Source organism: Urtica dioica, chromosome 12, assembly GCF_054948205.1.
Source record: "Urtica dioica subsp. dioica isolate 48M chromosome 12, U.dioica_male_clone48M_v1_H2, whole genome shotgun sequence".
NCBI classification, from domain to species: domain Eukaryota; kingdom Viridiplantae; phylum Streptophyta; class Magnoliopsida; order Rosales; family Urticaceae; genus Urtica; species Urtica dioica.
This window is the reverse complement of record NC_142767.1, coordinates 21,901,845-21,926,772: the sequence shown is the minus strand read 5'-3', so window position 1 is coordinate 21,926,772 and position 24,928 is coordinate 21,901,845. Positions and strand designations below refer to the sequence as shown.

General features: G+C 37.5%; 4 protein-coding genes across 7 annotated transcripts; 2 read left to right on the top strand and 2 right to left on the bottom strand.

Moving 5' to 3' along the window:
* Positions 1-717: 717 nt before the first annotated feature.
* On the bottom strand, positions 718-7,227 carry LOC149380374 (LOW protein: zinc finger CCCH domain protein). 2 transcript variants are annotated; one of them, XM_089602579.1, is made up of 5 exons: positions 6,446-7,227; positions 4,004-5,015; positions 1,923-3,303; positions 1,738-1,821; positions 718-1,479 (listed from the first exon to the last, which is right to left on the bottom strand). In XM_089602579.1, exons 1-5 carry the CDS (start codon positions 6,912-6,914, stop codon positions 847-849), a joined length of 3,579 nt encoding a protein of 1,192 aa, XP_089458705.1. In that variant the 5' UTR covers positions 6,915-7,227; the 3' UTR covers positions 718-846. The 2 variants fall into 2 exon arrangements, with proteins under 2 accessions (XP_089458705.1, XP_089458706.1); XM_089602580.1 differs by having other exon boundaries at positions 6,439-6,734.
* A 3,312-nt stretch (positions 7,228-10,539) lies between these two features.
* Positions 10,540-14,957, top strand: ORG1 (OBP3-responsive protein 1). 2 transcript variants are annotated; one of them, XM_089602525.1, is made up of 14 exons: positions 10,540-10,653; positions 10,886-11,223; positions 11,335-11,378; positions 11,459-11,537; positions 11,657-11,773; positions 11,889-12,071; positions 12,165-12,251; positions 12,351-12,457; positions 12,555-12,642; positions 12,715-12,795; positions 12,896-12,972; positions 13,057-13,192; positions 13,307-13,369; positions 13,918-14,957. In XM_089602525.1, exons 2-14 carry the CDS (start codon positions 10,897-10,899, stop codon positions 14,554-14,556), a joined length of 2,028 nt encoding a protein of 675 aa, XP_089458651.1. In that variant the 5' UTR covers positions 10,540-10,653; positions 10,886-10,896; the 3' UTR covers positions 14,557-14,957. The 2 variants fall into 2 exon arrangements, with proteins under 2 accessions (XP_089458651.1, XP_089458652.1); XM_089602526.1 differs by lacking the exon at positions 10,540-10,653 and adding an exon at positions 10,682-10,762.
* ATO (splicing factor-like protein) lies at positions 14,814-18,862 on the bottom strand. Its single transcript, XM_089602527.1, has 12 exons — positions 18,576-18,862; positions 17,981-18,094; positions 17,696-17,800; positions 17,474-17,616; positions 17,296-17,392; positions 17,005-17,169; positions 16,590-16,661; positions 15,955-16,107; positions 15,781-15,858; positions 15,553-15,681; positions 15,304-15,454; positions 14,814-15,178 (listed from the first exon to the last, which is right to left on the bottom strand). Exons 1-12 carry the CDS (start codon positions 18,747-18,749, stop codon positions 15,036-15,038), a joined length of 1,524 nt encoding a protein of 507 aa, XP_089458653.1. The 5' UTR covers positions 18,750-18,862; the 3' UTR covers positions 14,814-15,035.
* Positions 18,863-19,565: 703 nt separating this feature from the next.
* LOC149380371 (Got1/Sft2-like vescicle transport protein family) lies at positions 19,566-21,363 on the top strand. 2 transcript variants are annotated; one of them, XM_089603520.1, is made up of 6 exons: positions 19,566-19,895; positions 19,995-20,048; positions 20,474-20,547; positions 20,652-20,769; positions 20,869-20,927; positions 20,992-21,363. In XM_089603520.1, exons 1-6 carry the CDS (start codon positions 19,782-19,784, stop codon positions 21,068-21,070), a joined length of 498 nt encoding a protein of 165 aa, XP_089459646.1. In that variant the 5' UTR covers positions 19,566-19,781; the 3' UTR covers positions 21,071-21,363. The 2 variants fall into 2 exon arrangements, with proteins under 2 accessions (XP_089459646.1, XP_089459645.1); XM_089603519.1 differs by having other exon boundaries at positions 20,631-20,769.
* Positions 21,364-24,928: the final 3,565 nt, after the last annotated feature.

The window sequence follows — 24,928 nt, the reverse complement described above, 5'->3', positions numbered from 1 at the left end:
ATTTGGTAATTTTGTCGAAGAAAGAATATTCCGTACCTTCTTTCAAAAACATTTATAAACATATTTGGTTTACAGTTTCGTTAGTCTGAAAATTAAAAATATATATATATATACACACATAATATTTAAAAATTCGAAGTATTCAAAAATTTAACCTACTCAAAATTTAATAGAATATCTATTCGTGCAAGGCTCCCAAATACTTGACCATAAGCCCCGACACTAATCATAAAAGTATACTACGTTTCCTAAGAAATAAATATGACGTACGATTCTTTGACGACCTTTGCACCGTAGAAGGGAAAAAAAGAAAAGAAAAATGAACCCTCGTAATTTAAAGTATGGAAAACAAAACATCAGTAAACAAACACTTTGATAAAAGATTGTCTACAGGGTATCTATCCTATTTTCCTAGCCTAAAAATCGATTTCAAATAAGAAACTCAATGATGCCTTAACAAAAATCACATTTTATAGACAACCCAGAAAGGCTACAATTTTCTTTTCAATATTAAGCGAGAAAAAGAGAATTTTGCTCAAATTAGGAAATGGATGAGATAGAAAAAAAAAAAGCAGATATCAGATCAACTGGTGCAAGAAATGTAACGGGAAAAAGAGCCAAATCTGCGGACTTTAACCCAGAAAAATAAAACCACAGGGAAGAAAAGAGCAAAAGATTTTGTAAGAGAAGATGGCCAAACGAAATTGAGAAAAAACAAGAAGAAGCATATAATAGTTTTATTTCCTTGCTAAATAGAAAAAAGCAACAAGAAATGGGAAAAAGCAAAAAAAAAGGCCAACTTACCAAAAAGGGCAAATAAAAAAGATGAGGGATAAAGAAATTGTCTCAATGTGTACTTTCAGGAGAATGATGTATCCGACTTAAATTTACCGACTCATAATCATTTGACTCTGACATCACCTCATAATCCTTGAGTGAACCAACCAAATCATCGGTCTTGCAAATCCCGACCAGGTCATCATCACCGGGCAAGTCGTTGAGAGACTCAAACCCGTCATCAGCACTTAAATCCTCTAATTTCGCCGCCGGATCGAGAGACGAAGCTTCCACTTTGACCACGCCTGAAACGGCCTGAGGCTCGGCGAGATTGTCTAGGACATTATCTTCGGCCGGCACTTCCAATTTCGGGATACAAACAGGATCGCGGCTCTGCAATTCGGGAGAGGACGGTAAAACCACATCATCCATTTTCTCCTCCTGCGGAACGGGAGCTGAATCGGCTTCGACAATCTCGGTGTCTGGGTTTGGATTTGGGGCGTCCACCATTTCTGTGTCCGGAGCTGGGATTGGTTCATCAACTTCTTCCATGTTTTGATCTACCTGCTCGTCCATCCTCTCCGGTCTTGATGCGGAAATTGCATCGTGTTTGGGTTCCGATATGACATCTGATGCTCTTTTTGACGATACTGGTTTGCGTCCGGATTCAACTCTCTGTTTATTGTAAAGGTCCATAGCTCTCTGCAAAACATGACAAATAATGTCAACCAAAACCAAATGATAGAAAATTAATTTCTCTGCCTCGAATTACCCATCAATAGAGAATATAAAAATTATCCTCCTTTCCCTCCAAAATACGGTATACCAAGAGGGAAATGTGAGATAAATTTAGTTGCATTTCTTCCAATATGAAATTTTCAAAAAATTAAAAAAAAAAAAATGAAATCATTCGACAATGATAATGTACATCAGCACCAACATCTATTGTAGCTCTATTACCTGAAAGACTGAATCCTTAATGGCAGGTATGTGTGAGGAAACCCATGAGCTTTTGGATAAGTTTACTCCTGCCCTTAAAACGTCCTATGACATCAGAAGGAACATAAAAAGAAAAAGAAAAAAAAAAGGTTCAGTACTCATTTATACAATAAAGATAAATGAAAAAATAAGTTTTCTGAAGGTACCTTCGACATTAACGGCCTGGTGGTCTCTTTGTCCGAGATCGTACTTTGTTCAATATGAAGTAAACTCATGCATTTGTTATACAAGTCCGGAGGGGCAAGTTCCACAGATATGTCAAGCTTAGAGAGGTAATAACGGCTCACATAGGTAATGTCATCCTTCAAAGATTTGGAAGAATCAAGTTTCTTCTCATGGGTGACCTTAGGCAGAGACTCTTCTGCAGAGGTTGCTACACCGGGCCTTATTTCGGAAGATTTTCCCTGAATCCCATGCTCGCGAGTATCTTCGCCCAATATCAGACCCACCTGAGCAGCCAAGCTATCCTCCGCAGAGGCCTGTGCGGGATGATGATCGTCTTTGTGCGATGATGGGGATATCAAGTCCCTTTTCGCATCACCGTTCTGTCCTTTCCATGGATCAACGCTGGATTCCCTTCCCCGGCTATTCATCGAATGTCTGTTCTGATCCCACTCGGCTGACGCGTACATATGAGGATCGTCCCTAAAGACACCGTTACTTCCGTCCCATCCATGCATATGAGAAGGCCCAGAGCCATCCATCATATTTGGCCACCCAAGCGGTCTCAAATGATTGGGAAATCTGTCGGCATCAGGAAGATGATATGGAATCCCAGCGTGACTGAGCTCCATCGAAGATCTGACTGCAAAGAGCGGACCAGGAAACTGTGGCATCATTCCCTGGAAACCTCCAGGTGGGCCGTGTTGGAACGGAAACAGCCCGTTTGGTATCGGAGAAGCCCAGTTTGGAACGGCCCTCCAAGTATTACTATTATGACCTCTTCCACCCATATTTGGATCAACGCTTCTTCGGTGGTAACGCGAATTGTAATTCATTCTGTTATCATCTTCCAGTGATGAACTAAGAAACGGGCTGTCCCCTCCAGTCCTGAAAGCCGATTGTGGAGGGATCAAAGACGAGTTACCTTGATTCGATCTATTATTATAAACGGACGAATCAACCGGAGAGGATTCGCCGGCCAGAGGCTTTTCCGATGGCAAATCTCGACCCACTCTGTCATCAGAGTTTGAGAAATCCCTGTTATCGGCACCGCTTCTCCGGACCGTTTCTTCAATGTCAAGGCTGCGCCTAGCACCGCTTCTATTTGTGTATCTACGGTCGATACTTGACGTTGAAGGAGATCTCTCTATCAAGCCCAAAGGAGAAGCTTTAGAGCTAGAAGATTTCTCATTTGAAAGCTCCCCTCCATTGTTGTCATCTATTTTAGTAGGTTTCTCCGTAGATCTATACTTGGAACCCATTTCCAACGCTCCTGAAACGCCGGACACCTCTTTCGGACCAAGTGATTTGGACCTCTGCTCTGCCGCATAATCCTTGTATTTTGAATCTTCTGCATTGAGATTCCTGTAAAAAAAAAAAAAAACGAAAATTTAATTAAGTTTTACAATTGGGTCAGATAGATAGGCTTGGAAAAATATTATGTGCACCATTATCAGCATTTTATACATTAAAAAACTGGACCAGCTTAAAATCCTATACTTTGGTCGAAGGTCAGACTGATTCGTGATAACATTCATATGTCAGACTCTAATTAATGATTCGTCTATATTATACGAGTAGAAGTATTACACTAAAACTGAGTATACATTCTCTATGCATCTACATAAATAACTGAAGAAAAAAAAGAAAGTAAATATCGACATGGAGGGCAACTTAAAAGATTAGACTTGGCAAGAATGGAAATGCATAAAAAACACGGTCAGGTAAAAAATACAGATCTACATCAGAAGCTCTTAGAAAGAATAGTTCAAGGAAACTCCCTTAAGCACGCTGTTCGAGTTATATATAAAAAAAAATTAAAGTGTTCTCGGACTCTTTAAATACAACAGGGCAAGTGAATACAGCATAACACTAACATAGATTCCAAGACCTCTAAGCTTCCTAATCAATGCATTCGAGCATATCTTAAGTTTCATTAGTAGTTCATGTGTCATTTAAAGCCCAATAAACATAACTTGAAAGTCGGCACAAACATCTAATGGCGCCTTGTCCACTCATTACACCAAAAAAAGGAAAGAGCGAGGAAAGAAAGGGATAAGAGTACCTGGACTCATCTAACCCAACATGAGGACTGGTGCTGGGGGAACTCCTCGGCTTTTCGTTACTCACAATGGAGTCTACATGAGCTTGTTGTGATTGAGATCTTCCTTTATTAGCATCTGATTCAACTCGATCCCCACTTAGAGACTTCTTTTCCACATTGGCGTAAAGCGATTTGGCACTCCTAGAAGGAACATCAATATAATCATCACGATCATCGGGAGACCTTCGCTTCCCCCTGCTGCTATCCTTATATCTAGAAGTTCGATCATGATCTCGGTCGTAGTCTTGATCATGATCTCGGTCGTAATCTCTGTCCCGGTCGCGATCGCGTTCTCTGTCTCGGTCTCGGTCACGGTCACGGTCACGGTCACGCTCACTATCTCGATTGCGTTCCCTATCACGGTCACGTTCACGGTCACGCTCACTATCTCGATTGCGTTCCCTATCACGGTCACGATCACGATCGCGATCACGGTCGCGATCTCCATCCATATCCCAATCCCAATCGTGATCACGATCATAATCTCGATCACGGCCTCGGTCACGTTCATAATCACGCTCTCGATCATGATGGCGTTCACGAACCCGATCCCGATCACGATCACGATCACGATCAGAGTTCAAATCACGATGGCGATCACGATCCCGGTCACTCTCCCCTTTGCGCTCAGACCTCTTTTCTTGCACTTCTATGATGTCCTTCTCATCCTTCACATGCTTATCTTCAGATCTGCTGCTAGGGTGATCTTTTGTACCATGTCTTTCTTCACGATGCTTGCTTTCCCTATCAATGTCTTCTCGAGGTTTCTCTTTGTATCTCTCCTCTTTGCGTTTATCATCTTTCTGCCTTCCATCCTTCCCAGTATCATCCCTAGAGGATAATCTTCTGTCACTAAGTTCGCCTATATCATCGTGATGCTTATCCAAATCAATAGAATCTCTTCGTTTCCTCATTCTTCTTTCAAGCTGGTCATCTGGTTCAGGACTCTCTGAATCACCTCGCATATTCAAATCTGCGAGACCACAATGAAGACGATTAAATTGAGAAGCAAAGTCTATCAACAAATATATTCCACATAAAGAAAGATGCTTTTTCTATTTTCTTATAACAGATATTTTGGCATTATTGATTGCAGTGCATCTACAACCTTTCTTCTTTCTGAATTAACGATGCCATCAAAAGGCTTTACAGCTAATTATTGAGAATTTAAAGGAGACAATCTAAACACATTAGAAAAAAATACAAAGAGAATGCAAAGATATGATGAGGTGGTGAAAACATACTCCACACCTACCAAATAAAGGAAACCAACAATTAATGACTGAGAAAAGGGAAACCAATCCATACAATACCATGATAAAGAATTTCCCATTTCACATCTAAGAAAAACAGAAAGCCTAGTAAAAGTGAACATTCAACAAAAGGAAATCAACAGAAAGAATCAATATATCCCCAATCTTAACCAAGCCAAACAATAGGATAACATGAAGGAAGTCATTACAACAACAGCAAAAACGTCAGCTCAAGGATAAGCACATCCAACAAAACCAAGGTTATGGGTTTGAGTCATAAAAAAGTTTTACATTCAAAACAAAAATAATATGGCATAGGCAGCCATTAAAAAATACGTTGTGATGTAAACTAGCTTCCAAGATTATATTGATGATGTTACCCGACTACACACCTATATTGACCACATACCTAGAAATAGTACACCCTTGGCTTAGCTGATCTTACATGTCAGTAGAGAAAATAAGTTTAGATCTTTTTTCAATTTACATAAATACAATTAATATTATAAAATTTTTTGAGGTATACCAAAGCGACATTACAGAGAAAAAAAGAGTATTAGACGAAAGCTAGTTAATTGACTACGACTAAGCCTGTCTACCAAAGTGAAATCCAACAAATGGATTTTTCAAGATCTTGTACTCTACATTCTTAAAGTACTTCTACAATCTACTCTTTTCTTATTAGTTTCATAAACTACTCTACACGGCCCAAAAGTTTATTTGCAGTCGCTATGTAAATATTTGATGTTCAATGTAAGAGAAATAGATCTTTTGCATCTTGTTAGCATAAAATACAGAATATTAAAAATAAACAAAACAAATAAAACCGTGCAGCTTGACATCTCTTAAAACCTGTTACAGGTACATTTTCAGGTACCAAAAGAAAAAACATCTTGAGAAATAATATGCTTTTCAAAACTAGAAAAAGTTATAATTAATAAAGAAATACTTTTACACAATGCTTCAACAGCAACAAATGGTAGTTTCAAAGATTCAAAGAGTAAAACTGCTTTGGTTTCGTTTGACTATGCACTTTCAAAACTAAGTAACCATAAGAACCCTAAACAAAAATGAAGAAACTTATAGAGAAATCAAAAGGCATCGATGTTTAGCAATAAATTTAGCACTCTGCCACCGAGTTACCTCTTACCAGTATTATCCTTGTTCCTCCTCTCCGTCGCGCCATCTCTGTCCCTTTCCCTTTCCTTTTCCCTGTCCCGACCTTCCTTTCTGCCCGAATCCTTGTCTCTGTGCCTTCCCTCACTTTTCTTCACATCGACCTCGTCGTAGAGCCCTACACTGTCCTCTCTCCTCTTGCTCCTCGAATCCGACGAAGCCTTCTTCTTCTCGCGGCGGTCTTCATCTCCTCCGCCGTTCCACCTGTCCTCCGCCGCGGAGGCTCGCTCTTTCCGCCGCTTCGAAGACGAGCTGTAATCCTCCGACGCAGTATATTCTCCGCCGCCATAGTCTTTATCCTTACGCTTATCGCTGGAAACCCTAACTCCGTCGCTGTACTTCACTCTCCGATCCTTCGACGAATCCTTCTCGGAGTCTGAGTACTCCCTCGCCGACTCCTTCGAGCTGTGCTTGCTCGACTTGTGCCTCGAACTCCTCGGCATCGCCTCCCTCTCCGCCGCCAAGAATCCGAACGCGCTCGCTCTCTCTGAATCCCGACTCTTTCTTCAGATTCCGGAATCCGAAACCCTAATTACGACCTAAAAGACGATGCATCGACGAAACCCTAGCTACGGAGGGAGGAATCGCCGGAGGTCGGAGATCGGAATAGTTCGGTTGCTCCGGTGAGGATAAATGTGTAAAATCGCATCAATGTCTTAAGTGTGTGTGTTTGTGTGTGCGTGAGATAGAGCGAGAGAGCGAGAAAAACAAAAGCTCGTTTGTTGGGGTTTTTTTTTTTTTTTTTTTTATTAACAGACTCAAAGATGACTTTGGTTTGATTTGATTCGAGGGTTCATTTTTAATCTGCGAGACGAGATTACCCTCGGGGTTTGACGCTAAATTACTTGGATGTCATTGGCGGGCTTTGTGGGTTTTATTTGAGTAGCGCGGTGTGAACCAATGAGAGCTGAACACGTCATCCACAATGGTCTATATGACGGTTGAAGTGCTTACGCGGGGCTTATTAGATCCAGTTTAATTTGTGGATCGCAATATTGGGCCTTATTTATTTATTGGGCTATTCTATCAGTTAATAACACATGACCCACTAAGAAGCTTATACATACTTCAAAATTTACACAAATACCTTCATAGAATCGGATTAAATAGATACATAATAGGGATATAATACGTACGTGGTTAAGGTAAAAACACAAATAGGGTTTAGACGAAGTCGCCGCTGACCAAACCACACCAAAGGCGACAGTGATCAACTATAGTTAATAGAGAATATGGCACCAAGTTATATGATGTACAAGCTACACGACGATCGCGGCATTATCGATCGATGGATCGAAGGCGAGAGGTACTTCACGTCGCTGCGGGTGAGAGAAACGCCGCCGCGCCGTCGTCCGCCGGCGGCGGCGGCGCCGGAAGACGGGAAGGAATACCTGATCGTCACGGCGAAGTACGTGAACTACGCCCGGGCCGCGGCGAGGACGCGGGTGACGTGCCTCTTCAAGCGGGAGCGAGCGGCGGAGCGCCGGGGCTTCGACTTCTCGACGGTCGCCGAGATGTTCTCCGACGTGCCGTGGCGGCTGCCGGAGGTCCTGCTGCCGCCGATGGGGCCGTGGCTGCGCGACTGCGAAAGCGACGCCGCGGTGAAGTTCCCGAGCGCCAGAGTGCTGTATTTCCAGGTGTGGATCGTGGGGCCGTACCGGGCCGGGGGAGACGAGTGTTTCGAGACCAAAGTCCCCGAGCCGTGCTACGGTTCGTTGATGAAGGCTCAGCTCAAGCGCGTGAAGCGGCGTTTCCGCGTGGACCAGACGTGCGCCATTTGTTTGCGGAGGTTCGCGGGCGGTCGGAAGGAGGTGGTGCGCACGCATTGCTACCACCTCTTCCACCGCCGCTGCCTCTCCGCCTGGCTGCTCTCTCGTAACTCATGTCCTTGTTGTCGCCGCGTCGTCGTACAATAGACGATCTTTAAACTGTGAGGATAATCTTGTTTTTGTATATTAAAGGATAATCGGAATTCTGTGAGGTAATTAAACTGGTAGAGATTTTCTTAAGTTTGATAAATAATATGATAGATATTTAATTATAGATAATGAGGATAAAACTTAAGCTTGAGGATAAACAAGACTAAATTTTTTTTTTTCCAAATGGTGTTTTTGGTTGGGGGTAATGTTAATCATATTTTTAGGAATCTTAAAAATTATATTGTTTGGTGTGAGTTAATGTTAAAAAAAACATTTTCAGAAATGTGATTAACTAGTTACCCTTAAAATGAGGTAATCTTAATAGAGGTAATCTTAATACCACAAAAACATTTTTTGTTTGCATTTTTTCCCCTTTTTGATTTTTTTATATATTTTTATATTCTAAAAATTTACAAATCAACCTCCCCTCAACTTTTTTTTTTCGCATATTAGCTCCCCTAACTTGAATTTCTGACTTTGTCCCTACTCATGAGAATCTTTTTTAATTATTTTCTTCTATAATATAATGTGTATACTCTTTTACGTACATATTAAATTGTTTTTGCTCAAACTTATATACATATATATACACACGCACATATTTAGTTATTTTTATATACGTATATACATATTTAGTTATTTTGTTTAAAATACATATATTCATATATACTATATATTCACAGATATGCTATATTATATAATATATTGTATACATAGATTTATATATATACACGTATTATATGATAGACATATTAATATTTATTATATTACGTAGTTATATATATTATACATGGTATTATTTTAAAATATCATGTCAATACCTAGATACTAACTATGTAATATATTATATATATTATTGTTAGTTAAATTATATTTATAATATTATTTTGTATTAGTATTTTAGATCTTTAATAAATAATTTGTTATACAATTATCTTTATTTTGAAATATTTAAAAAAAAAATTATGCATGATAAATTTGTGTCTCGATTGTCGTTTTGTTTATGTGGCAAAAATTTGTATTTTTTATTATTTCGTTTCACACTTATTGTATGAGAAGGAAAAAAAAACTTCAATCACCATTTATTTGCGGCGATTCGTGGGCGATCGGAAGGAGGTGTGGTACGGACGCACTGCTCCCACCTCTTCCACCACCGCTGCATCGTCGCCTGACTGCTTTTCCAATAACTCATGCCCTTCTTGCCGCCGCGTCGTCATACACTAGACATATTAAATATCACAATCTTATATATGATTTATGTGCTTATTTAGACTATAACGTACGTACACATCATTTGAAACAAGATAAATGTATCAAAATTACGTAATTCAAGATAAATGTATCCTAGAGCTTTAAATTCAGCGGCTCATTTTGTTTGTAAGAGCGTGACTGGATCTGAGAATTAAGATGACTTTAACATCCCCATGCAGAGTGTAGAATAAGAATCCATGGTAGAATCATACAATTTTAATAGAATCAATTTTATTGATAAGGGTAGGTTACCATTAAAAAGTCGGCCAACACATGAAAATACTCATTTGTTTTTTCTGTTAAAACCAGGCTAATTCTTTTTTCCTATTCATTTTAATCCTTATGTTATTTGTACTTCATTAATACGCATGTTAAGGCTTTGTGATTTGTTTTGGATATGAGTTTGTTCATAAGAATTAAGCTATAAGACCTTTTTTATATGAGATTTTGTTTTGGATAGAATTTATTTATTGAATCAATTATATTCTATACGAGTTTTCAGAGCACCGTTAAAGAGTTTTTCACGGCATTGGAATTACATTATTATATATATATATATATATATATATATATATATATATATATATTAAAAAAAAAAGTAAAATAAAAAACAGTATCTTCCCGAAATTCATCAAGCATAGAAGTTCGGTAAAAATGAGCGCGGCCGTCGGATCCAACGGCGTGAGTTTGCAAAGGAAAGCCACGTGGCGCGATTAGCGCGGAAGATCTTCAAGAAAGTGGGTCCACAATCGAACATATGATTGGATCAAGAGAGACAGATACTTAGAGAGAGAGAGGCGCGAGCGAGAGTGAGACGTAGACAGACAGACATAAGACGAGCTCGCTTAGAAACGCTCTCACCGTTTTCTTACACGCAACTCTCACACGCCTCTCTCTCTCTCTCTCTCTCTCTCTCTCTATAGCTATACATAACACACACATTATTCGTACTTTCACTCATTGACACGCCCATTTTTGTTCCAATCTTCACTTTCCAATTCCTCCGCTCTCGGTATGTACGTCTCTTTCTCAAAAAGTCTCTTTTTTTATTCATCTCGTCTCAATCGGACACTCTAAAAAAAATTTGTTTGGCTACCGATAAATTTAGAGCGATTTAAGAGGTTAGACCGTCTTCAATGCTGAAAAGATTTAAACTTTGCATATATGTTGTTAAATTGAGTATCAATATATAGCTAAAAACCTTTTTTTTCCCTTTTTTTTGGGTGTGTGTGAATGTTGTTCAGAGCTTTGATCAATGGCCTTGTCCAGAGTTGGTGTGAGTCCAAGGCTGGAAAGCACTGAGCTCGCTTATTGTGGGCCCAATTTGCTGACTGGACTCAATAGGCCTAGTCCTGTGTGGTTCCGTGATGGGAGGAATTCCGTTTGGGCCCGAAAAAGAAAATGCTCGGTGCTTCTCCGATGCTCGGCTTCTGCGAGTAAAGACGCCGTGGAAGTCGAACCGGCTGGAAATTCTCGGAGCTCGACCTCGGATTTGGCCGAGGAAGATTCAGGGCACGTTGCGAGGTTCAGAATTTCGGATTTCAGAATTCTCAACCACGTCAGCGTTGGACTCGGTGGAAGGGTATGAAGAGACTTGTATGTTCTTTTTTTTCTGATCTTTCTTGAAAATAGCTTGTTATGTGGGTTTTTAATGGCACGGGTTTTGATTGGTTTTAGCATTGTTGTTTTGTAGTCGGACGAAATAGTTTTCGAGGCTGCGGTGAAGGATGCTAGTAGGTTAGTTAGTAATCTTCTAATAACTCCAGTTTCACTATAATATTTTTTTTTTACCTTATACATGGTGATATTAATTTCAGTCCATTGTTTAACTCGAAAGTCGTTCTTCGACGCCTTACTAGCGTCCACGCCCAGCGCAGGGGAAGACGGGCCATCGAGGTCAGTGTTTCTTGTATCTTTATGTTAGGAATAGTAGTTAGTTGAACCAAATATAGGCAATAAATAGAGAACAGTGAAGTGGCAAAATTTGTACTTAGCTAGATAGTTATTTTCGGTAGGTTCTGAAGAAGCTAGTTCGCAAGAGACTTATGTACCATTCGTACTCGGTGCAAGTCCACGGTTACATCTCTTCAGCAACAAGTAGTGGCCGGACCTCGTTCACCCTAGTCCACGGAGTAAGTTCACAATCGAGCTTTTTCTTTCCAACAGCGTTTGACTTGATAGAACTGTTAAAAAAAAATTTAGACGAAAACTCGGACGCGCAATACTTATTTCCCGTGATAATCACAGTACCATGGCAGTTTTTCTTTGAGGCATTGGCTCCAACAGTCGGATTGGCTTCCGACTTTGGAAGCTACACTTGCATTGGACGAGGAATCTGTTAGGAAAGTAGGAGATGACAAGATCGGAGGACCCGAAGTTTCTCGGCAGTTACGGCTTATCAGGATTTTGATGAGAGATCTCTTGATCGGAGTAAGTATCTTCTTCTTCTTCTTATTTGGGAATTCCAGTGGATGTTATGTAATACCCAAATGTGGTGCCTCTTTTATTTGTTCTTCCTTTCAGGTCAATTACTTGCATAGCCATGGACTTGCACATACCGAGCTGAGACTCGAGAATGTGCACATAAGCCCGGTCGATAGACATATTAAAGTAAGCTCTTGATATTCATCGTAGAATCGAGGCTTATGGTTGGTTCTTCCTCTCATCTAGGTGAACCTTGTCCGTGTGATTTATTATATTATTTTTCAGGTGGGAATACTAGGAAACGCCGCTGACTTTAATGAGGATGGTTCGGATGGTAGTTCGGCGGACACGAATACAAAGAGGCGCCAAATGATGATAGCTTTTGACATGCGGTACTGTTTTCTCAACACCAAGGAATATCCTCCGTATATTTTTTTAGACTATTCATCGTCATTTCTTCTCTTTTTTTTTTCTTTCGAATGATGGAAGGTGCGTCGGATTTATGATGGCGAAAATGGTGTTGAGGGAACTTATGGAGCCTTCTGCTTTTGCAAAGTTCAAGTCGTTCCTCACAAAGGTACATCGCTTGGTCGGCTCTTTTTTGCCAAAGCGAACTTAATAATAAATTTATGTTGATGTGGGATTGCAGGGAAACGATCCGTCATGTCTGCGTGAATTTTTGTTACCGATGCTCAGCCAGAATTCCCCTTTAGGAAATGTTGGACTCCAAGTACGCATAAAAGTCTAAAATATACACGTTCAGCTACTCTCCTATTGCTCTGTTATATATTTATATTGAGAGCTTATATTTGTTATATATATTCATTCAGATCCTTGATAGGAACTGGGGTGCCGGTTGGAACCTTCTGTCTTTGCTTCTTGCACCTATGCCTTCGAAAAGAATACGGTATAACTCTGGTTTTGAAAGGCTCTAAACATCGGTACGAAATTTCGATGCTGATTTGTAGTCCCCGTGATGAGTGTTTCGCAGATGCTTAGATGCTCTTAGACACCCGTTTCTGTGCGGACCTAGGTGGAAGATAATCCCTTCCATGGATATCATTAGGTGGGGTCTTGGCTCAACTGCTGTACGAATCTCCGAGGAGTACATTTATGGCCAGCCTCAGGTCTGGACGACATAATCTCGTTATGGTCATTTCTCATTTGATTTTTTTTTTACAAGATTGCAAAGTTTGTGATAAGATATGCTAACTATGTCCTCCTTTGGGCTCATTCTGCAGCGCACTAGACTCGCCCATTTCATTGAGCTAATGGAAATGTTGAATCCGCATCCAAGGCCAACGGTATAAGACTATTAAGTTACTGTTTATTGCGTAAATAAATAAAAAAGAGTTGCAAGTTAGGTTTTGAATTTCATAAAAAAAAATATTAAAAAAAACCAAAACATTGTCTTTTTTATTTTTATATAAAAATGAATAAAATTCCACAAAATTAATATTTCGAGAACCATTTTGCTCTAGGACCAAAATGCCACTCGTATAATAGTTAAGGGACTATTAAGAACCATTAGGAAAATAGCCAATTTAAACATTTGATATTGCTAAATAGCCAGCGTTTGGTAAATCTCAGGTAAATAGTTATTTTCAAACCTAAATCGTAGGTAAATAGCTATTTTCATATATCAAACGTTGGCTATTTATTTAAGATTTACGTATGAGAGTGGCTATTTACCTAAGATTTATCAAACGTTGGTTATTTAGCAATGTCAAATGCTTAAGTTGGTTATTTTCCTAATTTTTTGTATTCTTTAAGATGTGAATCAGAGTGGTGAATGTTGAGGCAATCCGAACCTACCTTTATTTTTTTTCTTTCTTTTTTTTTTTTCTTACAGAATTGGCTGGATTTACTACCGGGAAAATGGCGTATGCTGTACTGCACCGGGAGACACATTGGCCTGACCCTTCGGCAACCTTCCGCGAGAGTTCTCATCTGTAACGCCCATCTAACGATATCAAAAACGTCGAGTTCAGACACAACCCTTTCTTTCGCCTCCGACGTCGACTTCAAAGTCATGGTCGGGCAAAAATGGCCTCACGACAAAGCCGGCGTGCACGGGAAAATGCAAGCGAACTCGTCGTTCAGCGTGAAACCGGGAAAGCAACTTTACCTCAAGGAAGAAGAGGGCTCTGGAAGTTTCTCGAGCGCGCGGGACTCCCTGTCTCATAAACTTTCCGACAAGAGATGGGGTAAAATCGTCCCGTTTAAGGAGTTGCCGGCGAGCCTTCCCGTGGCCGAGCTTGCGTCGAGTGACGTCGAGATAACGTTGGATCTCAGTGATGCTCTAAGCAAAGACACGGGCTTCGCGAAGAACGTAGTTAGAGAGGTTCGGGTCCAAGTCCCACCCGAGATGTTTGACTTGACCAAGCTCGTCTGTGGGACGTATGTAGACTCGAGGATGTTGGTTCTCAGAGGAGTGAACGGCTCGGCGCTTCTCTTTACGAGGTCTTGTGAGAGCGCGAGCTTGAGATGATTGTAATCTTTGTTGTATGTATCATTTGTAATCAATTTTTAAAAAGGTGTGGAAAGGAAAGCATGTTCATATATTCCATAGTGCCACATTTACGTTCTTGTCAAGCTGAAGGAATGAAAATTTAGGACTTCCCATTGTTACATAGAACATGCCTAATTGTCACGGCAAATTTAGCAAATAAAAAAAAATTGAAGAATAGAGTGAAAAAAAAAGTGGGAGATTAGAGTGAAAAAGCATAAAGATGCAAAAACGACGTCTTTCTAAAATTTGTCAAGAAGACATTCACATTGATCATTAATAGGGGCCAATACACAAAGTTTGGAATTATAAACCTGACTAGAATTCCACTATCATACTTGTTACCCGCCAAAAATAAAATAACAATACAATAAAAATAAAAAAGAAGGATCAGATTGAAAGCTGCAACTAACTCGTACGTCCAAACTTCTTTTTTATTTTTTCTTCTGCTGTCAAAACACTCATATCAGTCCTTGACGCTGGAGATCGGAGTATGTCTTCTTGTTGTAGATGTTACCCTCTCTGTCTTCGTATTCTTCTTCGAGATCCGGACGCCATTTATTCACTCCTTGCCGTGCTTGAATCCTCTTCCACAGCTCTTTGGCTTCCTGCACAAGTCACCGAGACTTAAAAAGTTAAATAAAACATGCACGACTACGTTGATTTTACCACGCGGATTAGTAAGATACGGTCTAAATAAAAAAAAATAAAACAAAAATCATCAATCACATGCCTCAATTGACGTGATCTCGTTGAAATTCTTGGTGTTGGGTATCCCGAGGCAACGCATGCCGTGTTGATGTCGCCATTCCTTGAAATGCCGCTCGAAAGCCCGGCGTCCCCAATAGCTGTAGTTACCGCATATCTCGCACTTGAACTCCTGAGAGCACCGGAATTAGAAATTCACGAGGTCTTATGCTCGCGAAACCCAAAGAGAGACACGGAGAGGAAAATATACGAAGATGCTCATTATTTTACCTGGCCGAGGCCGTGAAGCTTGTAGAGCCAGTAAGGTATAGGTTTCCCGTCCCAACCCATTGGCAATTTGAGGGGATTGTAAATCTGCTGGTCATCGTCGTCGCTTTCTATGTCAGCTTGTGTCTCTTCCTGCAAGATATAAGAAACATAGAAAAACTTTAGATAATTGATATGCATGTATCGATCTCAAATTTCAATACAGAAGTGGGTTTGTTACTATGTTATCACCTCTTCACGCTCCGCTTCAATTTCAACGTAAGTCATAGACTCCTTCTTGACAATGTTTTCTTTTGTTCGGGAGATAGGCTGTGTAACACACAAAAGAGATCATACTGAGTCAGAAGATGAAGCAAAAGGGTGTTGTAGATAGCGGGTCGAGTGATAAAAGGTAGAGTTTCTCACATCTGCAAGTAATTCACACAGTTTGTTTACTTTTGCTTCCATTAAAGCAACTTCCTTCAGGTTACTATCCAGTGTGGCCGCGACCCCATTTTGTTTTGAGCGACTTGAACCTTTGGCAAAATGTTTCTTATCCAACTTTTCAAGAGGAGTATCCTGTAGAAAAAGAAAGAAAGGGATTTGTAGGAACATGTTAAATGAAACTTATAATATGAAGCTTCAGAATATTCAAAAGAAAATGACCTGAATAGAACTCCATTAAACTCAGGAAAAAAGGCTGCTCAAGTTTAAATATAGATGTTCTGGAAGAAGATAAAAAATAATAATAATAATAAATAAAGTTTGTAAATGCTGATTACAAGTCAATTACAGAATGACCAGTTGCAGAGACAGCGCATAATATTAGCTTTTTTACTAATATAAAACGGAGCCAAAAATTTAAATGAACAAGTGGAACACCGTCTACTCAAGCAAACACATGATCATCAGGAACCAAAATTCTTCTGAATAACAAAATGGAAATGAGCCAAATATGTTCAAACCAATCAGCAAGAAAACAAACAAGAGAACTTTTTGCATGAAATGGTAAAATTTTGTCATAAAGATTGAAGCTTGGACTTTATACACGAGGAAATTACCTTTGTAAGGAGAAGCCTTTCTGCACGTTGCTGAACCGTACCGCCAGACTTTAGTCCTAGCGCAGCCAACGCCTGACACATGCAAATAAGGAATTTAGCAAAGGGGGAAATTAAAAATAAAGTGATGACTTAATAGATACATGCAATGTATATCAGTATGAAACTTGACAAAAATCTGAGTAGACTTTGAAAAAAGAAGAGAGAGTAGCTCCACTTCTCTTCCAATAGTTCTACTAGAAGTTCAGTAGATAAAATAAGTGAAGCATGGACCATCATAAACAATTTGACAGTTAAGATCATATATTTTGGAATTGTCTTTAGGATTCCCGGAATCAAACTTGATAGCACCTTGATAAACAACCTCTATTTTCATAAAATATAACACGAACTATTCATAAAATATCATTGTCCTTACCTCCTTTAACTTTTCAGGACCCACTTCAATCAGATCTTCAACTGTACCATAATAATCAAGATCAATCACAGTGTTCATTTCTTGAATGTGTCCATTTCCTTGAGCTTCATTCTCCCATCCTTCAACCTTACCAGTTTCCCATTGTTCTTCAAATTCAGTTTCAACCTACAGAACAGCATAAGCAGCAGGCTCTTAGAGATTCAAAAGATTCCCAAACCTTGACAGAACATAATTATAACATTTAACAGTCAAATTGTGAAATCTGAAACAGGAAAAAAGATCACAACAAACCTTTGAAAAAATTCTATCAATATCTTGCAAGGGCTCTGTCCTCTGGAAGAAGTATGACAGATACTCTAATAGATTCCCAATATATTCTTCGTACTGCCTGCAACAAGAAAAGACGAATCGTTATAGTTACGAAATAACCGAACAACCTTTCAAAAGGAGAAGGGACTGAGAGCTTTACCTTGTCAACTTAAGCTTTCGAGGAATTTTATGTGGTCGAGAAAAAATATCAATGTATGAAGTGTACCCAAGAGGCTCCCCAAACTTTGAATTAATATACTGGTTATACATTTCGTGCAAATCAACGTATCTTCCGAAAGCTTCCTGAAAAGGAAATAAAAATTCAATAACCAACATGTCTATATTTTTTAACGCAAGGAGAGACAGAGAAACAAAAGCTGACCTCGCCACTGAATTCGATTGCTGGTTCTTCTTTCAGCATTTCTTCAAACTCTTCATTGGCATCAACAACACGTGCTGCTGGATGCTTCCTGTGGTACTCACGGATCTGCACTACCAATCAACGGAAGACCATATAATGTATAAAAGTGTCATTACAAAAAAAAAAAAAAAAACTACGTTCAAAGCTTAGAAAGAAAAATAAAAAAAAATATGGAAATCCAAAAAACTCAAAAGTTACGGCCTTTAAAGAATTTCAGCTCTTTGCGGACCTGAAACTGGAAGATACCTCTTTCAATCTATCGTAGAATGCACTGAACACATTCATTCCCGCTGCAGTTTGGCCTCCAAGAGCAGCAATCTCGTCTGCCCTAGCATGATCTTCATCTTCATAAATCTCGACCTGAGAAAAACAAATTGTTCAGTTCCAGTCTTGTTATACGGATGATAAAAGGATAAATTTCAATCTTGTTACTCGAATAATTTAACTCACAGGATGAAACAAACTGCATTATTTTGTTTAGGTTACTAATGTTGTGAAACACGATCATCACAACTCTGATACTCAAATCTGCAACTGCAGGATAATAAAAGTATATTCACATTTCTAACCAGGCATAGAAAATTGAGCATCTAAAGCTTGATTTTCAGACCCTGCACTCATAGAGTACAAACATATTCACTGAAGCGTAACACTAAACATTGTACTTGATGAAACTATTCAATTCCAACACAATCCCATCCAAAATAGAAGCCAATTCAACAAAACACATCACGGAAACCCTAACAACACAATGCCTACGCGAAAAAAAGCTCAATCTCGAGAACAAAGTGAAATCTAGAGGAAGAAGAAAAATGAGAAGATTCAGGGGAAGAAACGTTACGAGTTTCTCAGAAGTGGCGGTTATGGTGTCAATCATGTTGCGGACACGGTGGCTCTGTAAGAGTCGGTCTCTGGACGAACCAGGCTCGGTCTGTAGATCCTTCACGATGAGTCGCTCGAACCTCTCCACCTCCTCGTGGGCCGACCGAGTCACTTCCAGGAGAGTCGAAGACATCTTCTTCTCCTCTACTGGTCCGACCAACGAGTCTCAAGAGCTTCGCCGAATCGGAATTACAGATTTTAGGGTTTCTCTGTGTCCCAGTCAGTCGGAGAAGAAGAAACAGAAAAGATACCAATGAAGGCTACGATTGGAGATCATAATATGGGCCGAGGGAAACGGGTCGGGCGTTGGTTCTGGCAAGCCCATACGACATCATTTTTAACTAAACGACGTATTCTGAAAATCTGTCGTTTTCACTAAAAATAGGGATTTGGACACCCGGCCTATTTATTTGAAGGTATTTGATTGATAGGGTTCCAACGGACGGCTTTTTGCCTAATGAATGCCTTCTTTTAATATTAAAGTATAGTACATGTGAAGCATTATTAAAAAAAATATTAAAATAAAAGTAATTAATATCATTTGTTAAAAAAAAAAAGGGCAAGTGTGTCTAAACTCCAAAGCAACTAGTTCAGAAAGACATAATTTGGACATAGTAATTTCTCGGATTTATGAAGTTCTGATAAGCCACAAATTTTGAGTTGGATAACGTACTCATACTCGAAACTATAATTAAGAATTACTCTATCAATCGTCATATATTCAGAGATCCCGACTAACTTATTTTTCAAAAATGAAAGTCAATATCTTTGCATGAATTTCTTAATTAGACACCTTTTTAAAATAAAAATAAATAAATAAATAAAACTTTGGTCAATCTATATGAATTTGGGAAATGTAATAATTTTGGTCAATCTATATGTTTTTTTTGTCCAGAATTATATAATTTTTGCATACCTGGATTTTTTTTTTTTTTTCTAACACGCTTCTTATGAAATTTGAAATAATTTGTTTAAAATTATACAATGTCGTCTATTTTGAACGACAAGGAAGCTTGCCATCACTTCATCTTCTTCCGTTTACCTGTCTGTAAAAGTTAATTTTTTTAGAAAAAAAGAGAAGCCAAAGCCGCTGTGCATCTCTCTAATCTTCTGGGAAGCCATTGACGCTGAAACGACAGACCTTTGAGTAGACAAGCGAAGAAGAATGTGGTCGAAACTCAACCATTTCGTCTCAGGGAACGACGACGAAGAAGAAGAACGAGGACGAGGTTTTCTAGAAGACGAATCTGAAGGCTTGTGCTCTCTCTCCGCCACGCAGGTTCGAATTCGTCAAAAAAATAAAAAATCTTCAAACCCTAGATTTCTCCGTAGTTAAATTATGGAACTTTTTTTTTTGTCTACTCTTTGAATTTTTCAGAGAACTTACGCTTTCGCTGCATGTTTGATCGCTGGATTGGCCTTAATGTTCTTGGTACGTTTTTTTCCGGCTTCAAATTTTTCATATTCTTAAAGTTGACCTTTTCGTTTTGCAATTATACTTTCGTTTTGTTAGTCGGCCATTGCGAATCGGATCACACTGAGTTAGTAATGTATACAATTGTTCCAATTGATGAATAGAAAGAATCACTTTGGTGTTACTTCATGAGATTTTGATCTTACTGTGTAAGCATCAGATTAAGATGATGCAAGTGTGTTAGAGAATCATAATTTGCCAGCTAGCTTGATATGATTATGATTAGTTAGAGCTGTTTGTTGAGTTCAGTTGTATCAGACTCAACCTTGCGTTAATGATACAGTTGAAACTTTCCTCCTTTATCTCTTCTCTCTGTTGTAATAACGTATCTGCAAACAAACATGTCATGACTCATAATCTCATTGGGTTGATTCTCTTTGCAGTCGCTTATCGTCTTTGCAAAGCCGATCAAATTTGCATTGTTGTTCACATTTGGCAACATGTTGGCTGTCGGAAGGTAAATCTCTCTCCGCACACAAATTTCATTGTGAAAAATTTTCGAGCTCGTTTCGCTGGTGAGATTTTTTTCGATGTTCTAAGACAGTTATTGCCGTTTGCCAGCACAGTCTTCCTCATCGGCGTTGGGCATCAAATGAGAATGATGTTTGATTCGGTCCGACTATTTGCAACATCTATTTATCTCGGATGTGTTGTTCTCGCTCTCGTTTGTGCTCTGTTGGTTAGTTTGTACTAAAAAAAACTCTTTAGTTCGAAAACGGAAAAGTACATATTTTGAATCTTTGATGGTAAATTATCTCTTTTGCTTGCTTTGTTGCAGATACATAGCAAAATCTTAACAATAATCGCAGTCATAATTGAGATATGCGCGCTCGTTTGGTAAGTGTTTTTTTTTATTTATATATATTATTTGTTTACTGAGTTGTGCATATAATACTTTCAGGTATAGTTTGAGCTACATCCCTTTTGCTCGGAGAATGGTGTCTGAACTTACGATCCGTTTATTTGACACCGAATTCTAGAATTCCGATTCCTTAAAAAAAAAAAAAAGGTGTTCCTCGGAAAAGTGAGTTCTTTCCCTGCAAAGAAGAGGAGTGATTTTTTATTTATTTTTTATTATTTAATCTGGATTTCTATTCTTTTGTGAAACTTGCAATATGACATTCCAGTGCTGTTTTTAAAAAAAAAAAATTATTATTCCAGTGCTGTTTTTGCTAAATCCCTTCCAATGGTTCGTTCTTAAACCACGAGCCAATATATTTTGGGCCTGAACATGCATAATGGGCTACAAAGCCCAATCGATACTCTCTGGACTAGTATCAAATTTATTACTTTTTTTTTCCTTTCTTACCATGTCATTTCTTTTTTATGAAAGGTGGATAGAATAGAATCATGGAAAGATCAGGAGAAAAAAAAATGAATCTCAATCATCCAGATTCGTTATCAACCATGAATATACCAAATCATATCAATTCAGAGCATATCTCCTTTCCCATTCCTCATTTACACGTGAATGAAGATATGTATGTATGGTAGTGAATAGACCAAACCTTGATTATAAAAAAAAAGCCCATCCTTTCACTGGTAGATTTTCCATAAATACAACACAAATAAATGAACATATACATCTCAAGTTGATGAATAAGACATATGCTATGATATATAATATTATACTTTTTTTTTACAGCCGCCTATATAATAAAACAAAAGAGGAAGACCTATTATTGACATGTGAAACCCATACCAATGCCAATGTGTCATGTGTGTATTAATAACTTCATGCATTTATACAAAAGCAAACAAAAAAACAAAAAACCCTGTTTTCTCTAACCCTTCAATGTCCACTAAAAGCTAAGCCATTGTGTGAGTTTCGTATGGACCACAAACAACAATCTTTCAATTCAGATAGAAAAAAATAAAACATTGATTGCAAATTCACTACTTTTGAGTTTTGGCTCTGACTCTAACCTTTTAATGACTTGTGTCTAAAAAACCTACATACTATTCTATTTAATTATTGAGCCAGGTGTCAACATGTTTCCTCATTCTTGCAAGCTATCATAATATATAAGATAGATTCTTCTTTTGCACTCAATTTTTTTTTCTTTCTTTTTAGCAGTTTTAATTTATTCGTATTTAAATATAATTTTTCTTGTTAGACCAAACCAAGGAACTATAACTTGATTCGTCTAGATTCACCATCAATTGCAAGTTGCAACTGCTTAAGATCCACTTGCTGTTGAGCATCTAATATATACCATTTTTAACCAAATTATTAACATTAGTTTTAAAAAAAACAAAGGATATAAAAATTATAAATAAATAAAAAAAAAAAAAAAAAAAAAAACCATGTGCTTTGAAAATCTTCTAGGGTCCACCATCTTATTCATACACTATGATGATTAAACAAATACACGTTTCACCTCAAACCACAATTCGCAACATAAAGCGGGGAAAAACAATTAAACTATACATCGTTAATCACAAATCACATTATTAATTAAATTTAATAACGATGTATAATAATTCTCTAAATTAAATTTAACTGAAACTTTCAACAAGCCCAACAATAGTCAAATAGCAAATGCCATGTGGTTGGTGGAAAAGAAAAGTGTACTAACTTTACTTATCAATTAATTAATGTGACCTTAATCATACACTATAAGTTTGATTAAATTTAATTTTAGCATTCATCTCCTCAATATTTTTTACTAACCCACTTTTTTTTTTTTTGTTCGAATTTCAACAACCCACTTTAGTAGATAGTGGATGGTCCATCACTGTCGTTTCATTCATTGCAGCCACGAGCCACCAATTCTCTATTATTTGTTTGTCTGGTGAATAAAGGACTAAAATTACAACCTAGCTAATTTATTTTAAGAGATTATCAATGTTTATATTTGCTAGAGTTCTTCGCACGTAACCACGATAGTTTAACTTCCCTTTTAAATTTTATTAAAAAAAACACCTTCCTTAAACTGTTTTTTTCAGTCAATGGACCAGATTTCTAACCTATACTATATTGTACTTTGTATAATCCTACCACACCATACCATTATTGTTGAAAAATAAATGAAAAAAACACTTAATTGACATTGAGGAAGGGCAGCTATGCAAACTTTTTGTTATTTGTACGGAATACAAACCAACAACATAAATAACAGCTAATACCTCATTCAAAACGAGGCCATAATTTAATTTTTTTATATTTATATAATTGAAGTCTTCAACTTTGTTGACTGATTAAAAATTCTGACACAAAAAAAAAGGATCAGTTCATTCTTGACAAGTGGCAAAAAAGTAACATGCAAAGTAAAATGCTTTGAAGTGATTGACAGAACTTCATATAAAAAAAAAAAGTGATTGACAGAATTTATATAATCACTCACACACAGGAAATAAAAGTTTGGATCTTTATTCTCATTTACTCTCTCTATATCACACACGTGACGAACTGAAGTCTCTCTCTTTGGCCAAGCTAAAACAATCAAAGCAAATAAACCGAGCCTCTCTATTACCAAATCCCAACTATAACTAAAAAAACATGTCATTATTATTTTCTTCTCTTTTGCTGTGAAAATCATTTATGTCACTCATGCACGTCATGCAACGTCATTTCTTTTTGTCTTCCTAGGTACACAAATGCGACACGTAAATTTTCTTTATATTCTTTTTTTATAAAAAGTTTTCTTCATTTGATAAGTATAGGATACTCATATTTCGTATGATACTTTAACTATTTTTTTTTCCTTCCGTCAAACTACATTTTTTTTAATATAGTCTATAAAATAGACACATGATATCATCAATAGCTCCAGCATGATTAAATATTGCTAATCCATCTCAATTACTGTACTTTATTATACTTATAAACAAATTAAACGGTTTTTATACTTACTTCTCAGTGCGTATCTTAAAATTGATTTCGAGTTATCATATTTCTTTTCTCTTTAAATAAATAATATCGTATAATCAATGCACGTTATTGTTTTTTATTTTTATTTTGATCAGATCAATGCATCTTATTTGATAAGCAGTAAGCACTTGATTTGCAAGTTCGTTTTTCTCTTTTTTCTTTAATATGGGGCCAAAAGTGGACCCTATTTATGGAAAAGTCATACTTGAATTATTGGTGCGTGGCTACCACAACCACTCTTGTAAAGAAATAATTTTAAACGAGATGTATCGTCACACCCTTTCAAAATATACATTATAGTTGATATTTCATATATATATATATATATATATATATAAATTAAATCACAAGAGCATCTTCAATTATAACGCTATAATCTTTAATTTTTACATTAAATATAATATAATTTTTATATCAAATTTTGATTTTATTCAAATGGTGCAACACCAAATTTTATACTAAGAGAATATTATCAGAATATGCTATTAGATTAAGTTTCTTAATTTCATTAGTTACTAATTATATTAAAATAATATTTAAATATTTTGTGTAATTTTAACACTACATAAATAACATTACGTCAAATTTGATGTAACACTGTTTATTTTGTGTTAAAATTACACAAAATATAAAATTTAGAGTTTTAAATTTTTGTACTATTGAAAAACTCTGACTATGTTTATTGAGTTTTAGAATTATTCATTGGAGAAGCTCTTACTATCGCACTACACTTTCCATGATAATAAAACAAATATAACATTTTGATATTGTTTAGAGGTACATTGTGTATGGACTGAAACTGCAATAAGACTTTTCCTCATAAGCTAATTTGTTGGATTAAACCAATAGTTCAAAAATTTATGTTTGAATTTGTCAACTGGGAATTTTAGAATGGTTCGATCCAGTTGAGTTCCGAACTGCAGTGTTGCACTTTGTCAGATTAACATAAGTTTTAACATGTTCT

Bases quoted from the DNA above. Each gene is read 5' to 3' on its own strand.
- LOC149380374 (XM_089602579.1), bottom strand. From the start codon at position 6,914: ATGCCGAGGAGTTCGAGGCACAAGTCGAGCAAGCACAGCTCGAAGGAG. The intron at 1,822-1,922 runs GTACCTTCAGAA...CTGATGTCATAG, and splicing joins CCAGGCCGTTAATGTCGAAG to GACGTTTTAAGGGCAGGAGT. The intron at 1,480-1,737 runs GTAATAGAGCTA...CATGTTTTGCAG, and splicing joins TTAAGGATTCAGTCTTTCAG to AGAGCTATGGACCTTTACAA.
- ORG1 (XM_089602525.1), top strand. From the start codon at position 10,897: ATGGCCTTGTCCAGAGTTGGTGTGAGTCCAAGGCTGGAAAGCACTGAG. The intron at 12,458-12,554 runs GTACTGTTTTCT...GAATGATGGAAG, and splicing joins ATGATAGCTTTTGACATGCG to GTGCGTCGGATTTATGATGG. The intron at 12,973-13,056 runs GTATAACTCTGG...AGTGTTTCGCAG, and splicing joins ATGCCTTCGAAAAGAATACG to ATGCTTAGATGCTCTTAGAC.
- ATO (XM_089602527.1), bottom strand. From the start codon at position 18,749: ATGTCTTCGACTCTCCTGGAAGTGACTCGGTCGGCCCACGAGGAGGTG. The intron at 17,617-17,695 runs GTCAGCTTTTGT...TTTCCTTTTCAG, and splicing joins CAATCGAATTCAGTGGCGAG to GAAGCTTTCGGAAGATACGT. The intron at 15,455-15,552 runs GTAAAATAATGA...CGGTGCTCTCAG, and splicing joins AGCTTCACGGCCTCGGCCAG to GAGTTCAAGTGCGAGATATG.
- LOC149380371 (XM_089603519.1), top strand. From the start codon at position 19,782: ATGTGGTCGAAACTCAACCATTTCGTCTCAGGGAACGACGACGAAGAA. The intron at 19,896-19,994 runs GTTCGAATTCGT...TGAATTTTTCAG, and splicing joins GCTCTCTCTCCGCCACGCAG to AGAACTTACGCTTTCGCTGC. The intron at 20,049-20,473 runs GTACGTTTTTTT...TTCTCTTTGCAG, and splicing joins GATTGGCCTTAATGTTCTTG to TCGCTTATCGTCTTTGCAAA.